This window comes from Rhodamnia argentea, chromosome 8 (assembly GCF_020921035.1).
Source record: "Rhodamnia argentea isolate NSW1041297 chromosome 8, ASM2092103v1, whole genome shotgun sequence".
Taxonomy (NCBI): Eukaryota; Viridiplantae; Streptophyta; class Magnoliopsida; order Myrtales; family Myrtaceae; genus Rhodamnia; species Rhodamnia argentea.
This window is the reverse complement of record NC_063157.1, coordinates 6151126-6167975: the sequence shown is the minus strand read 5'-3', so window position 1 is coordinate 6167975 and position 16850 is coordinate 6151126. Positions and strand designations below refer to the sequence as shown.

Here is a 16850-nt window from a genome sequence, read left to right as displayed (position 1 = left end):
TTTTTTTTTTGCTATGGTTGGCCGGCGGCCCTTGCTGGCCAACAACAAAAAAAAAGTCCCGAAAATAAAAAGAACAAAAAATTATTATAAATTTAAAATATTATTAAAATAATATTGAAAATGTCAAAGTCAATGCCAACAATGTCACGTAGGATGGCTAGCATCCTCGTCAACAATTTTGACCAAAAGTGGCCGAATGGACTCAATTGGTACCAATGCAAAATGGATTATGACTGAATTGGCCTAATTAAAATGTTTCTGAACTCGTACAAATACAATAAGTTTAGAACTTTTGAGGCACTTTTGCTGAAAGCAAACTCAGAGTCTTGCTCTTCTTCTCCCGAAGGGTTTTGAAATAGAGTAGGGTAATAACTTAGATTTTTTTCCATATGTGATTACCTCCCAAATTAGAGATGTTTTCCATGTGATAATTATGAGACTTCCACATTTAGCAAAATGCATTTTGATTTGAGACCCGAGTCTCCATATTTATCTTTGGCAATCTGTCTTGGGTGTCCTCTAGCTGGCCTTCCTTTGCTGCTTTTTGGTTTCTTTCTCTACTGTCCTTGACAAAAAGAGTGAAGTAATCGTTGAGATTTTCCCAAAAATGGATGTAGCTAACAGCTGAAAAAGGGATGCTGAATGAAGCTCAAAGGATCTTACATGTAGAAACGAGTAGTATTTCGTGTTAAAATTATTAAAAATTAATCACGGTGGGTAAAATTTAAAAAGCACATCACCTCCGACATTATATGTTTTGTAAAATAATAAAAGGCACGTCACCTTCTATTATTCATTTTCAAGTAAGCCGTTTATTTAAACTTGACGGTTTCCAAATTTAAGATTCTACTATGCATACATTAGCGATATTTGATGTTCCGTGAAGAACAAAATGCACATCGCCTCCAATTTTCCATTTTCGAGTGAGCTATTTAGTTAAATTTAACGGTTTCGTTTGTCAAAACGATCAAATTAACGAGAATAGCCATGATTCTTAAATGTTGGCTCCCATGTAACAAATGCATCGTACATAACCTGTCTGGTGGCAATTTCTTTCTATGAGTTGTGATTAGGTAAAATGCGCGCCAAAAGTTGCAGGCTAGCCAAATATGAAATATGACTAGGTATCCAATGGTAAACCTAATCCAAGCACATGACTTTCCTTAACCAAGTTGACAAAACCCTTATAAATTGTGCTAAGGTCTCATTGAAAAGCATCACATTTTCTTGGTTCCTTCTCTTCATCTCAGAGGTCTGCTCATTCTTTCACTCTGAGAAAGCTCAAGGTGTGGTTTCTCTTTGAATTTGGGGGCTTTTGTGTTTAAGTGCTAATCTTTGTTTGAGTAAACAAGAAAGAGCTTTTTGGGTTTCGTTTCGTGCAGATATGGTGAGAACAGGAGATGCTGTTCCCCCTCCACGTGGAGAACAGTGAGTTTATTTTATCTTCAACATTATTCTTGCCAGTCCTGTTGTACAGTGCTGAAAAGTTCACTTTTTTTCCCCGTCGTGGGTTCTTTTTTGTGTGAGAGCGCTCGTCAAGATGCCATTTTGAATTTGATCTCTCGTTCTTTTTCTGGTTCTGAAGCTATGGACAACCCCAAGGAGGAATGGAGGGAGACGCCGGAGGTAGAGCGTCCAGGAAACTAACAGTTGATGACGCTATGTCATATCTCGGGGAATTGAAGGACGCGTTCCGAGATCAACCGGAAAAGTACAATATGTTCCAGGAAATTCTGATAGATTTCAAGGCTCAAAGGTTACAATCATGAACCTTGTGGGGGCTATACAATCATCAATGATTTGTACTTCTTCTTCAGTCCATTCTTTGGTATCTTGCAGGATCGATACAGGAAGAGTCATGGCAAGAGCAAAGGAACTATTCACAGGATATGACAGATTGATTCCGGGGTTCAATACTTTCTTGCCCGAGGGATACCAAATAGCGCCTGACGGACCTTGGAAGCTTGTCAGTTTTGAAGAAGCTGTCGATTTCGTCCTCAAGGTCAAGGTATAGTACCATTTTTGTCTTTTGGGGCTGAACGCAAATGCTTCACTGATAGTAAATTCATCTTCATGTCCTGCGTGGGCACAGGAGCGTTTCCGGAGCGAGGAAAATGTTTGTCTATCTTTTATGGATGCTCTCGCTAGTTACCGGCGCGGGATCAACCCAATTAGGGCTGTCTACAATGAGGTAAATGCAGTTCCACATGCTTCCCTGTGCACGCACGATCTCTTGTTATGATGTCGAAGTTTCCCAATTTAAAGTAATTAGATTCGTTATGTCCGTAGGTTGCTGGCCTATTTGCCGGCCAGCCAGACTTGATCGAGGAATTCAAGAGATTCTTACCTGAAAGCTTTCAGGATCAGGAAAGCTACCAGGAAGAGGAAGAGCTCAGCTGTATCACCACACTGACCTCGCACAGCTCGCAAATGGAATGGTAACCTGTTTTTTGAACGGTCTTTTAATTAGATGTACCGCTGCATTGAATGATCTTTCTTTTCTCTCTGTGTCTTTGTTTAGGACAGAACCCACCGAGATCGGATTGCCAATCCTCAAGCTGAGGATGAAGTTACCGTAAATCACCCCGATCTGGACAGCAACGAAAAAATAATGAAGGTGCACGAGGACAAGATGAAGGGTCTATCGAAGATTTCAGCAATATGTTCAGTTCATGCTGGATTAGTTTTCCTTGTTGCTTTATGGATCTACAAAGGGAATCAGTTTCCTTTTGGTTTGTAAGAGATCAGCTCTCACATTTCATGTAATCCATTTCTGGGACAAGGTACTAATAAGAATAAAACGAACTTACTTTCTTCACTCTTGACCTAGATGAGCAACGTGTATGATCCTAGCCCATTGATCACTTTTGGCGTCTGCCTTGAGCAGAATATTGGTCTATGCCCTTTTGTCCACTCCTGTTGAATCTGGTTTTTCCTCAAAGGTTAATATCACGAAAAATCCCGAACCGGTACACTTATAATAAATTTACCTTAAAATTATTTTTTTGACTACAAAAAACATCAAACTAATACACTTGTGATAAATTTACTCCAAACTGGCACACCCGTGACAAATTTACCATCCGTTAATTTTAGTTAAATCTAATCGTCAAATTACTGAATTGGGTGACATGTGGAAGTTGATGGGCATACCCTCTGTTTGTCATAGATGTATCAATTTGAGATTTTTTGTGGTATTAACCCAATCACGAACGGTAAATTTGTCATAGGTGCATTAATTTATGATTTTTCGTGATTAAAAAAATTAGTTTAGGGTAAATTTATCATAGATATATCAGTTTAGGGTTTTGGTGGTCAAAAAAATAGTTTGGGATAAATTTGTCACGCGGATACCAGTTTGAGATTTTTCGTAGTCAAAAAAATAGTTGAGGGTAAATATGTCACAAGTGTACCGGTTTGGGATTTTTCATGGTATTAACTCTTTCCTTAACTCCTCGATTTTACTTCGTGTCGTTGAGAATACCGATTTACTTTTGTCTTTCAGAATAATATTGGTCGCCAATAACTGTCTTTTTTGGTAATCGATATGCATCCGGGCAGATTTTTTAACCCAACTATGAGCTGAAACTCAAAACAGTAGATCTTGATCTACTGTATAAACTAATCTTTAGTGCTTAGATCTATTCTTGTCCGTACAAATAGCAGAACTCCCTAATCCCATCAGCTGTTTATGCCTCAAATAAGTTGAAAAGAGAAATGACCAGATCAGCCAGTAAACTTGTACCAACCATCATAAAGTTTCTGCACTGCAGTCTGGTTGTATTAGTTATCGGATTAATGCGAGATAAGTTTACGGGTAGATTAGTGTGTTTTATTGCAGATTTTCTTTTGTTATGTTCTGGTCCGTCCGTTTATTTAGAGAAAATTGATTTTTACTTTTTTTGTTAAAGTGATTGCTTTTTATCGCTTCGAAAAATTAATCAACGAATTTTTTTTTCTAACTTTCTGCAACAATTTGGGTCGGAATATTGCCGTTGGTGATAAAGATGTTTTTGTTCACTTGATTTTGCACACGCAATCATTTTTCGAAAAATATTTTTCAAATTGTTGATTTTCCAATTAACAAACGCACAGAACTGCCACTCCCGACCCCTTGCTCTTAAAACTCAGCAGTGCCGTGTGCTCACAGCGAGTTGGTAAGAGATGTAAATAAAAGTCTGTAAAAGTAAAAAATATGTTCTTATCAGAAATAAGAGAAAATGGTAATTAAAAATACCAAAGAAATGTTGGTAACAAACTCAAACGGATGTGCAGTAATGCAAACTATTTGGTAAGTCATTCATAGAAAAAGGATCGATAAGCAAAGCAAATAAAGGTGATTATTGAATAAGTTAGTTTGTAAACATCAAACAATTTAATGAGTGTTGGTAACCCGAAATTAGTAGACAAGTTAATAGGAGAAAACTTGGTACACGACATGAAAAAAAAAAAGTTTGGTAGTTTTAATAAGGCATTGTTAAAAATCTTAAATTAAAAAAAAAAAATTCCCTCGTATCCGCTTTAAGTGTTTATCAGTAAAAAAATCAATACAATTGTAATAGTAATGAAACTATATTCACAATGCACTATACTTTATAGTGTGCAAAAGAAAAACTTAATTCGTAAACTTCTTCTATCGTACGAGTCTTATTGAAAATTAAGAAATTGTTCTCTTCACACGTGCAAATAAGATTTAATTCATAGTTCAAAGAAAGCAGACGTGGTTCCGATTGTTTAATTTGATTTTGATTTTAACACGACATGACATTCGAGCAATAAAGTAAGTAATGTGAAAACGTGCAAGAGATTGCATGGGGATCCGAATATTTGATTTGTGCTTTGATATCATGTTAGATAAAACATATGTCCGGAAACTTAAATCGTTAGAAAACGGACCAATTATGTATTTATAACATGACTTAACGAAAGCCGTAAATGTGGTATATATGACTCGAGTAAAGAATTAGTATCCGAAGTTGTTATTCAGGTAGATAAGATCACATGATGCGCAAGAATTAGCGACAAAACACCAACAATGTGATGAAATGCAAATTCAAGCTAATGAGAAAAATAAGGAAAGCGACTCTTTCACATGACTTATGTAATGAGCAGGAGTGCCGAAACCCAACAATAAACACCAACCAAAACAGAAACCGATCTGATCTTCGCGTATTTTCGGTTCGGGTCTTCTTCGAGTTGGGCAATCACTTAAAATACTTTGGGTCGGGTATTATAAAGATTTCGGTTCATGTCCTGATTTATACCAAACCGGCAAATTTGAGAAAATTGATTCGGCATATGGAAAGCTTAAAATACACTTTTTTTATTAAAAGAAAATTGGTGTCAATGGATTGGATCGATTTGTGTTCGAATAATTTATTACTGTCATTTCCACATTCATATGACATTTTTCATCTGGTTTGTATGTTAGATGAGGTTTTTCAGATAATTAATAGAGAAAAAGAAACCCGAAACCCAACCCGACCGCTTTGGGTTATTTTCTATAGTGTTTTGGATCAGCCAGATTTCCATGACACTCGACCCATCCCATTGACCCCTATTGAGTAGTTGGCTATATGTGTCAACCGATGCCATAACTGCGATAACGGGAAAATAATCCAACCAATCCTAAACCTATTGTACATATCTGAATTTAGTCATAAACTTTTTAATTTGGTCAATTTAGTCTTAGACTTTTGAGTGAAAATTCAATTTTTTTTTCTTTCGATCAATTTTTGTCGGGTATCATTGATGTGATAGTCTAGTCATTGTCGGTTGTCCTATATAGCACGTTGACATGTCAACAATTTCTATCCAGAATTGATCGAAAGAACTGCATTTGAATTTTTGCTCAAATGTTTAGGACTAAGTTGGCAAATTCGAAAATGTTTAGGACTAAATTGACATCTATATAATAAGTTTGGGATTGATTGAACAATTTCCTCGTGTGATAGCCATTGACTATTTCCTTAACGACGGTAATTGCGAACTTCAACTCCAAGCGTGTCCTTTTGGCATAGTCGGTCAAGCATAAAAGAACTAGCTTGTCGGCCATTTAAGAATAGTTATCTCATGCCCAATCAATCTTAAAAATCAATTCAGTTTTAAACTTTTCAATTTTATCAATTTAGTCCTGAAATTTTGTACGAAACTCCAATGTCATCTTTCCGATGAAATTTCTTCGAAAATTGCTGATAGTAGTGTTTCAGTCTTCACCAATAGTCCAACGAAGCATACTGCCGCGCCAGGGATTTTCAGCAAAATTTGATTGGAAGAACTACATGGGAAGTTTGTGCAAATATTTAGGTTTAAATTAACAAAATTATAAAATTTAGGTCAAAATTGACATCTTCACGATGTAAGATGGTAGGGATATGGATCTTGATTGCACTAATTGAAGGTGGAGTCCCATACTTTAAAAATCACGCAAATCTACCTTTGTCATCTTCGATCCCCACCCGAAAAATAACGAAGCATTCTCGAGGTTTCCTTTTCTTCCACTTTCAAGATCATGGCAAAATTACGGCGGAAAATAATATGATTTTCTTTATATCTACTTTCCAATGACGGGAAAAAATAATCTGATTTTCTTTATCTTTACTTCCTAAATTAGAGATTTTTCATATGTGTTAGGATTAAGAGATTCCTTAGTGTGGCACTAGCCAAATTTAGAGTCAAGATTTCTATAAAGATCCCTTCCGACTTATTTTGAGTAAGCTTGTTATATTAGATCCGACGATCCGATAAATAGTTGCATCCTTTGACATGGCCCGCAATATAGAAGAGAGGAGAGGAGCAGCCGAGATTAGCTACTCTCGCTAGGGTTACCATAAGGGTCTTACACCTGTTAAATTAAACCTAGCTATTTTGCATCGTGCATAACATAAATAGTCGAGATTGGCAAGCGGATCATAGCCGCTTTAACTATATATTAGGGGAAAAAGAAGCAATCCTTTGTCACTCGGCCAATCACTCACGGGCTAAAAACAACTACGGGTAAGAAAATTTAAATTTCTAAGTTGCAATAGTTGCAAAAGCTGATCTTTTTTTTTTCTTTCCCTTTTGCGAATTCTAAACTTGATCGGCTTTGCTTCCACAGGCAAGTGAAGTTTTCTCTACATACAAAAACCAGCAAACGCCTCTCCTCTCTCTCTCTCTCTCTCTCTGTTTTTTGTGGCTTTCTGACTCATCCCTATTAAAGCCATATGAAGGAGAAGAGAAGTAGCGGGCACAAGCTGAAGGAGCTGCACAGAGGAATGCTTCGATCGTGCGGGTTCTCGTTTCGTTGGCCGTGCGAACGTGCTTCAACAAAACGATTGAATTGTCTTCGTGAGTTTTATTTTTCGTATATCCGATTGAGTTGTTGTATTTGTAAACACTTAGGGTTTGGGTATAATCTAGGTGTGGGAAACACGAGAGTTATTGAGCGATTGTAACTGTGATTCTCCGATTATAGTGGATTGTTCTTGCTGGCTCTCCCGTGGATGTAGGTACCGATATTCGGACCGAACCACGTAATCCCTGGTGTCATTTATCGTTCCTCGTTATTTCTCTTGGTGCTTTCGCATTGATTTATTTGCAAGATCCTGGTTAGTTTCCGCGCGTTATCTATATATTTCAACAATTGGTATCAGAGCACCAGGTTCGGATATTCTAGATTGTGATTTGGGGCTTTTGCTTGTCTGATTATTATCTGGATATCTTGTTATTGCAATTATGTCCGGAGTGAAAGCTGAAATTGAGAAGTTTAATGGGAGGAACAACTTTGGGTTATGGAGTCTCAAGATGGAGGCGATATTGACAACTCAAGGTTTAGCAGAAGCATTGGAGGGCAAGGCCGAGTTGCCCGAAACGATGACAGATGTTGAAAAGGATGTGGTAATGAGGAAAGCTAGAAGTTTGATCCTGTTGAATTTATCGGATGAAGTGTTAATAGAGGTTGGTGAGGAGAAGGATACCGCAGCATTGTGGGCAAAACTTCAGGCACTCTATGTAACGAAGGGTTTGAACAATCGCTTATATATGTTGAAGAGGATGTTCCGGTTCGGATATACTGAAGGTACGTCTATCAGAACCCATCTAGATGAATTTAATAAACTCATGATGGATTTAAAGAACGTCGGTAAGACACTTGATGATGAAGAGCGGGGCATGATGTTGTTGGCTTCCCTACCAGAGTCATGGGAGCACTTTAGTGATTCATCATTGCAGGGGCGTACTACGATTACCTCGGAAGAGGTAAAGTCCGCCTTATTTTCTAAAGAGTGGCAGAGAAAGTTGCGAGATGAAAGTCTAGCGCAGGATGTAGCGCGAGGACTAATGATTCGGGGTAGAGAGCAACAACGAGGGTCCGATGGCAGCGAGAGGTAAAAGCGGATCTAAGTCACGCCACGAGAAAGTCCAAGGGACGCGTGAAGTGCTTTGAGTGTCACGAGGAGGGGCACATCGGGAGAGATTGTCCTAAGTTGAGAAATAGAGGTGATAGCGAAAGCCACAACCAAGTGTGGCGAACGTTCTTGAAGAGAGCACTAGTGATGCGAGAGGGCTGTCTTGTGTGTGACTGCGGGTTTCGTCAGGAGATGAATGGGTGCTAGATTCGGGGTGTTCTTATCATATGACGCCTCATAAGAACTGGTTTACTACTTACCGGACTGCGAGATGGTGGTAGAGTTACGTTGGGGAATAACGCAGCCTGCAAGGTTGTGGGGATAGGGACAGTTCGGATTCGGATGCACGATGGCGTGGTGCGCACATTGACAGACGTAAGGCATGTACCGGAGCTCAAGAAGAACCTTATTTCTTTGGGGACACTCGATGATATCGGGTGTAAATACACCGCTGAAGGTGGAGTGCTGAAGATCTCTCGAGGTGCTATGACAGTAATGAAAGGGAAGAAAGTGAGTTCTCTCTATCATCTACTGGGAGAGACCGTGACGGGAGCTGCTGCGGTTTCATCAGGTGAGTCGATTCGATCTAACTCGTTTATGGCATATGCGTCTAGGGCACATGAGTGAGGCGGGTATGACGATCTTGAGTGATAGAGGGTTGTTAAAGGGTCGGAAGACAAGTAAGTTAGACTTATGTGAGCACTGCATCTTTGGGAAGCAGCGCAGGATTAAGTTTGCTACGGGTATTCATTCGACCAAGCAACCGGTAGAATATATTCATTCGGATGTCCGGGGCCCGTCTCCGGTTCCTTCGAAAGGAGGTGCCCGTTATATGCTGACATTTATCGATGACTATTCCAGGAAGGTATGGGTATACTTTCTAAAGCACAAATCTGATGTGTTTGATCGGTTCAAGAAATTTAAAGCATTGATTGAGAAGCGATCGGATAAACGGATCAAGTGCACGAGAACCGATAACGGCATGGAGTTATGTGGTAAAGATTTTACCGAGTTCTGCGAGAGAGAAGGGATTGTGAGACATCGTACAGCACCTGGGACACCACAGCAGAATGGCGTGGCGAAACGGAAGAACAGAACTTTACTTGAGCGGGCTCGGAGCATGCTTTCGCATGCTGGAATAGGCAAGGAATTTTGGGCCGAAGCGATAAACATGGCCTGTTACTTGATTAATCGATCTCCATCATCTGCTATCGAGTGGAAGACTCCAGAGGAAGTATGGTCGGGAAAACACGTTGATTACTCCGGATTGCGAATATTCGGATGTCTCGCGTATGCTCATGCGAGTGATGGTAAGCTTGAGCCGAGGTCAAAGAAGTGCATATTTCCGGGTTATGCACATGGGGTGAAAGGCTACCGGCTGTGGTGCACCGATCCCGGATCACCCGGTTTTCTAATCAGCAGAGATGTGATCTTCGACGAGACCGCAATGCTTCGACAGAGGAGTTACGAGACACAACCAGCAGAGCAGACGGATCATAGTGTTAGTAGTGAGGTGGAGCTTCAGGTGGAGACTCCGGAGACCTCGGAGGTAACAGATGTAGAGACTGCAGATGAGGCCGCAATTCCCGAAATAGGTGATAATGAACAACCAATACGGCCGCGGCGTAGTATAGCCGCAGACAGACAGAGAAGACAAATTAAACCACCGGTACGTTATGCTTATACAGATTTTGCTTATGCTTTGACCGTAGGTGACGAGGTGGAGACAGATGAACCTTCGTCTTACTCTGAGGCGATGGCTAGTTCCGAGTCGTCGCAGTGGCTAGGGGCTATGAGCGAAGAGATGGAATCACTCCATCGAAATCAGACATGGGAGCTAGTTAAAGTACCCAAGAGCCGAAGATTGTCGGAAGTAAATGGGTCTACAAACGGAAAGAGGGCATTCCCGGTGTCGAGGCGGCGAGATATAAAGGCGAGACTTGTTGCGAAGGGGTATACCCGGCGGGAAGGCATTGACTACGAGTGAGGTGTTTTCTCCCGTGGTAAGGCATACTTCTATTCGTGTTTTACTTGCCTTAGTTGCTTGCACAGGATCTCGAGTTGGAGCGACTTGATGTGAAAACGGCATTTCTTCACGGTGAGTTGGAGGAGCAGATTTACATGAGGCAGACGGAGGGATTTGCTATTCCGGGTAAGGAAGATCATGTTTGCTTATTAAAGAAATCTTTATATGGGCTGAAACAATCTCCTAGACAGTGGTATAAGCGGTTTGACGCTTTCATGGCTAGTCGGGACTATTCAAAGAGTCAGATGGATAGCTGTGTTTATTTCGGGAGATTGGAGGACGGGTCTTTGATATATCTGCTATTATATGTTGATGATATGTTGATAGCAAAGAAAAATATGTCCGATATTGATGTCTTTGAAGAGGCAGTTGAGTGCTGAGTTTGAGATGAAAGATTTAGGTGCTGCGAAGAAAATTTTGGGTATGGAGATTTTGCGTGACAGATCTGCAGGATTACTACGTTTGTCTCAAATGAAGTATATTGAAAAAAATTGTCGCACGTTTTAATATGCGATCAATGAAGTCCCGTAAGTACGCCATTAGCGAAGCACTTTAAACTTTCGGTTAAGTTATCGCCGCAACCGAGGAGGAGGAGGAACATATGTCTCGTGTTCCTTATTCTAGTGCCGTGGGTAGTATTATGTATGCTATGGTATGCACTAGGCCCGATATTTCACAAGTCGTCGGTGTAGTTAGTCGTTATATGAAGCGTCCGGGTAAAACTCATTGGGAAGGCGTGAAATGGGTCCTCGAGATATTTGAAGGGGACAACGGACGTTGGTATAGTATACCGGAGGGACGATAATGGCGAGTGAGACCACTTGGTTTTGTGGATTCCGATCATGCGGGTGACTTGGATGAGTGCGGGTCTTTAGCCGGGTACGTGTTTACGCTTGCGGGTGGTGCGATTAGTTGGAAGGCGTCCTTACGGGACCACGTAGCCTTGTCGTCGGCTGAGGCGGAGTACATGGCACCGACTTTTGTAGCGAAAGAGGCGATATGGTTGCAAGGTTTGCTCATGGACTTTGGGTTAGAACAGAAAAGTGTTGATATACACTGTGATAACCAAGGTGCGATTTATCCGGCATATAATCCGGTTTATCACGAGCGAACGAAGCATATCAATATTAGGTATCACTTCATCCGAGATGTCTTAGCGAAGGGTAAGGTTGTTGTGAAAAAGATTGCTACAAGAGAGAACCCTGCGGACATGATGACTAAGCCTGTTCCTTTGGCGAAGCTCAAGCTCCGCTTGAGCACTATTGGTGTCTATAGAGAGTGATCGCCCATTAGGGCGACAGGAGAGCAGCATGGATAATAAGCACTATGACTTTGATTTCAAACATCAAGCCAAGGTGGAGAATTGTTATTTTGTGTCTCGTGTTTGAATTTATTCGTGAGTTTTATTTTTCGTATATCCGATTGAGTTGTTGTATTTGTAAACACTTAGGGTTTGGGTATAATCTAGGTGTGGGAAACACGAGAGTTATTGAGCGATTGTAACTGTGATTCTCCGATTATAGTGGATTGTTCTTGCTGGCTCTCCCGTGGATGTAGGTACCGATATTCGGACCGAACCACGTAATCCCCGGTGTCATTTATCGTTCCTCGTTATTTCTCTTGGTGCTTTCGCATTGATTTATTTGCAAGATCCTGGTTAGTTTCCGCGCGTTATCTATATATTTCAACACTCTCTCTCTCTCTCTCTCTCTCTCGCTCGCTTGCTCGCTCTGTCATGCTCTCGAATTCTGGGGCTCAATTCCCGTTCCAGTGATTCTGAAGCTTTCTGGGTTTGCGTCAGTTGTGCAGGAATGAAGATAACGACAGATGACGTTTACCCTGGTTCTCAATTCAAATGGCCTTTCGGTTCTTCACGTGGAGAGTAGTGGGTTTTTTTTATGGTGTAAAATGTTAGTGAGAGTAGTGAGTTTTTGGCTGTTTGTTTTTCTCTTCCGTATAATTCATGCTGGTTCTGTTCCATCGGGATTGAAAAATTTTCAATCTTTTGCCTCTTCGTAGGTTGGTTTGGACGAGTTTACTTGTAATGCATGTTGTTCGGATGCAAGATGTCTGAGACACGTCCTCACAACTTTTTCCTGGGATGAATTTAAACCCACATGGAGATCGTTTATCTGTTTAGGTCGAACTTAAACTTTCAGATGCAATCTGCTTTGAGAGACCTCCTTAGATGTGATAATAAACTTGTCCGCACTTCTTCAAGTCCCAAGCTTGAATATATTAGGGATCTTTCCTCCGATTGGGATCAGTTGACTATGTCTGACTGTGTACATCTGCCAAATTTACCTAGAAATGCTTTTTGTGGGGAAGTTTTTGTTGTGTTTTGTTTTTTCACCCTGTTCTAAGATGTGAAAAAGATATAATCCTGAAACTGCTAATAGTGATACAAATGGAAGGAAGCTGCTAGCCTGACAGTCGGCGAGAAGTGTCTGTTATTTCTGACCCCACAATCTCTCAATCAATGAGTAATTTATGCAAAACACACGGTAATAGTGTGTGAATCTGCAATTAAGATTGTACCGTCCCCGATAGTCGGGTAAGTATTTTCCCGAAGGAAAATATGCAGAATGTATCTGCGGGAACAGTAGGATAGGAGTCGACAATTTTGAAATCCACATCCGTGATTTCGTGGAAATACTCTTGTTGCTAGCACAAAAGAAGAAGATACGGGGAAAAAACAAGTTTTGGGACTAGACAAATTTGGGATGTGTGCAAGCACAGGTTTGAATTGATTCTTGTTTGCTGGATAGATGGTATTTCCAGTTGATGATCTAATGTTTTCTCGCCATGAAGCTATGGGCAATCCCAAGTAACTGGAACAGGAGGTAGCGCATCACAGAAACTGACAAATGACGCGTTGACATACCTCAGGGAAGTGAAGGATATGTTTCAAGATCAAAGGGAAAAGTACGACATATTCCTTGAGGTTTTGAGAGATTTCAAGGCTCAAAGGTACAACCATAAACACCTTGGTGACGATAGGATTAGTAAAGGTTTAACAGCTGCTCATTCACGTACTTTGTGTTATCTTGCAGGACTGACATTACAGGAGTCATAGCAAGAGTAAAGGAATTATTTAAAGGGCATAGCAAATTAATTCTGGGATTTAATGCTTTCTTGCCAAAGGGATTTGAAATATCCCTATCCCCCGACGAGAAAAAGAATGTGGAATTCGAAGAAGCCATCTCTTTTGTTAATAAGATCAAGGTATAGAATGATTTGTCTTTTTTACTAGAGGGGCACAATCAAATTCTGACATTGCGTCTCGTGGCTCCAGAAACGGTTCCAAAATGATGAGCATGTCTATGAATCATTTTTGGACATCCTCAATAAGTACCGGAAGGAGCACAAGGACGTTAATGAGGTCTACAATGAGGTAAATGCAGTTCCCAGTGCTTCTTACCCTCCAGAATACTTTGGCTCCGTAACAAAATTTCACAAGTTTTATATAATCAGAAACTCCTGCTGTAATATGTAGGCTTCATTCTATTAGCACGGTCGGTAGTTCCTGGAGTATTAGCTTGTTCTTTTCGGTTATGTTCTGGTTTGTTTTTTTGTTTGTGATGTCTGCAGGTTGCTAACCTTTTTGGCGACCATCAGGACTTACTTGAGGAGTTCACCAAATTCTTGCCCGATAATTCAGCAACGGCCTCCGCTCATCGACTTCGCCAATATCATAGAAAAAATGTTTTGTTCGTACCTGTTTGATTTACTCCTTAGGTGAGAGATCTGCTTGGAAAGTATCCTGATCTCATGCAAGAACTCAATGGCCTTTTGGAACGCTGCAAGAATATCGGTAGTTCTTGAGATTAGTTATTTATATAATTCGTTAACATGTCTATAGAGTAATTCATCAACATGTCTATAGAGTAATTCGTCAGCGATTTCTGGCCAAAAGTGGCTAGGTGGACTCCACTGATAACTTTTCCTGAAAGGAAACTCAAGGTCTTGCTCTTCTTCTCCTGAAGGGTTTTGAAATAGAGTAGGGTAACAACTTAGATTTTTTTCCATAGGTGATTACCTCCCAAATTAGAGATATTCTCCATAATTGAAACTTCCACATCTAGCAAAATGCATTTTGAATTGAGACCGGGTCTTCATATTTATCTCTGGCAATCCATCTTGGGTGTACTCTGGTTGGCTTTCCTTTGCTGCGTTTTGGTTTCTTTAGTTATTATCCTTGAATTGGAATGTTGAGAATTTTCCAGAAAATGGCATGTAGAGAACAGCTGAAAAAAAGGATGATGGAGCTAGAACCTCTTTATTGACTGAATGAAGAAGCTTCCTAAAGGATCTTACATGCAGAAACGAGTAATATTTCGTTTTAAAATTATTAAAAATTAACCACGGTGTGGTACCTCGCCTTCGGTTTTAAAATTTAAGATTCTACTATGCATAACTTAACGATAGTAGATGTTTTGTAAAGAATAAAAGGCACAACGCCTCCGATTTTCCATTTTCAAGTGAGCTGTTCATTAAAATTTAATAGCTTCATATACAAATGCATACGTTAAAGCAGTCAAATTAACGAGAAAAATCATAATTCTTAAATGCTTGCTTCTGCATAACAACTACATCGCACACAACCCGTCTCGGCAATTTTTTTCCATTGTGATTAGGTAAAAAATGCGCCAAAAGTTGCAGACCAGCCAAATATGAAATATTACTAGGAATCCAATGGTAAACCTATGATTTTCCTTAACCAAGTTGACAAAACCCATGCAAATTGTGCCTAAGTTCTCATTGAAAAGCATCACATTTTCTTGGTTCCTTCTCTTTATATCGGAGATCTGCTCATTCCTTTACTCTGAGAAAGATCACGGTGTGGGTTCTCTTTGAATTTGGGGGCTTTGTGTTTATGTGATCAACTTTGTTTGAGGAATTTCGGGCTTCATTTTGTGCAGATATGGAGAGAACAAGAGATGCTGTTCATCCTTCACGTGGAGAAGAGTGAGTCATTTTATCGTCAGTATTATCTTTGCCAGTCCTGTTGTATAGTGCGGAAAAGTTCACTTTTGTTTTCCCCGTTCGTAGGTTCGTTTTGTGTGAGAGCACTCTTAAAGACGTTACTTTGAATTTGATCCTTCGTTCTTTTTTCTGGTTCTGTAGCTATGGACAACCCCAAGGGGGAACGGAGGAGACGCCGGATGTATAGCGTCCAGGAGACTGACAGTTGATGACGCTATGTCATATCTTGGGGAAGTGAAGGACGCGTTCTGATATCAACCGGAAAAGTACAATATGTTCTAGGAAATTCTGAAAGATTTCAAGACTCCAAGGTTACAATCATGAACCTTGTGGGGACTATACAATCCTCAATGATCTGTACTTCTTCTTATTCAGTCCATTCTTCAGTGAATCGATACAAGAAGAGTCATGGCAAGAACAAAGGAATTATTCACAGGGTATGACAGATTGATTCATGGGTTCAATACTTTCTTGCCGGAGGGATGCTGAGTAGCGCCTGAGGGACCTAGGAAGCCTGTCAGTTTCAAAGAAGCCATCGGTTTCGTCGTCAAGGTCAAGGTATGGCACCATTTTTGTCTTTTGGGGCTGAACGGAAATACTTCTCTGATGGTAAATTCATTTTCACGTACTGCGTGGACACATGAATGTTTCCAGAGGGAGGAAAATGTTTATCTATCGTTTCTGGACGCTCTCAATAGTTACCGGCACGGAATCAACCCATTTAGGGCTGTCTACCATGAGGTAAATGCAGTTCCACGTGCTTCCTTGCGCGCGCACGATCTCTGGTTACGATGTCGAAGCTTCCCAATTTTAATGTAATCAGCCATGCTATGTAGGCTACAAAAATCTTATCTCTCATTCGTAATGTCCGTAGTTTGCTGGTCTATTTGCTGGCCAGCCAGACTTGTTCGAGGAATTCAAGAGATTCTTACCCGAAAGCTTTCAAGATCAGGAAGAGCTCAGCTCTCTCACCACACTGACCTCACATGGCTCGCAAATGGTATGATAACCTGTTCTTTGAATGGTCGTTCAATTAGATGTACCAGTGCGCTGAATGATCTTTCCTTTCTCTCTCGTCTTTGTTTAGGACAAAACGCGCCGAGATTGGATTGCCGATCCTCAAGCTGAGGATGAAGTCACTGTAGATTGCCCCGATCTGCATAGCAATGAGGAGATAATGAAAGTGCACGAGGGCGAGATGAAGCCTTTCGAGGGACACGTTCTACTGAAGATTTCAGCAATATATTCAGTTCTTGCAGGATTAGTTTTCCTCGTTGCTTTATGAATCTACAGAGGGAATTAGTTTCCTTTTGGTTTGTAAGAGATCAGCTCTCACATTTCATGTAATCCATTTCTGGGACAAGGTAATAATGAGAATAAAACGAACTTATTTTCTTCACTCTTGACCTAGATGAGCAATGTGTATGATCTTAGTCCATTGATCACTTTTG

The 16850-nt window shown here is 40.4% G+C and overlaps 1 protein-coding gene across 1 annotated transcript; it reads left to right on the top strand.

Moving 5' to 3' along the window:
- The first annotated feature begins 2430 nt into the window (after positions 1-2430).
- LOC125316186 (paired amphipathic helix protein Sin3-like 2) lies at positions 2431-16684 on the top strand. The gene is made up of 11 exons (XM_048283713.1): positions 2431-2438; positions 2522-2575; positions 13225-13383; positions 13467-13638; positions 14005-14118; positions 15336-15423; positions 15541-15603; positions 15775-15836; positions 16054-16140; positions 16274-16399; positions 16487-16684. Exons 1-11 carry the CDS (start codon positions 2431-2433, stop codon positions 16682-16684), a joined length of 1131 nt encoding a protein of 376 aa, XP_048139670.1.
- The last annotated feature ends 166 nt before the right edge of the window (positions 16685-16850 follow it).

What these genes read in the sequence shown, in the direction of transcription:
- LOC125316186 (XM_048283713.1), top strand. An exon ending in AGAGATTTCAAGGCTCAAAG is followed by an intron (nt 13,384 to 13,466) that starts GTACAACCATAA and finishes GTTATCTTGCAG; the next exon opens with GACTGACATTACAGGAGTCA. An exon ending in TTATCTTTGCCAGTCCTGTT is followed by an intron (nt 15,424 to 15,540) that starts GTATAGTGCGGA and finishes CTGGTTCTGTAG; the next exon opens with CTATGGACAACCCCAAGGGG.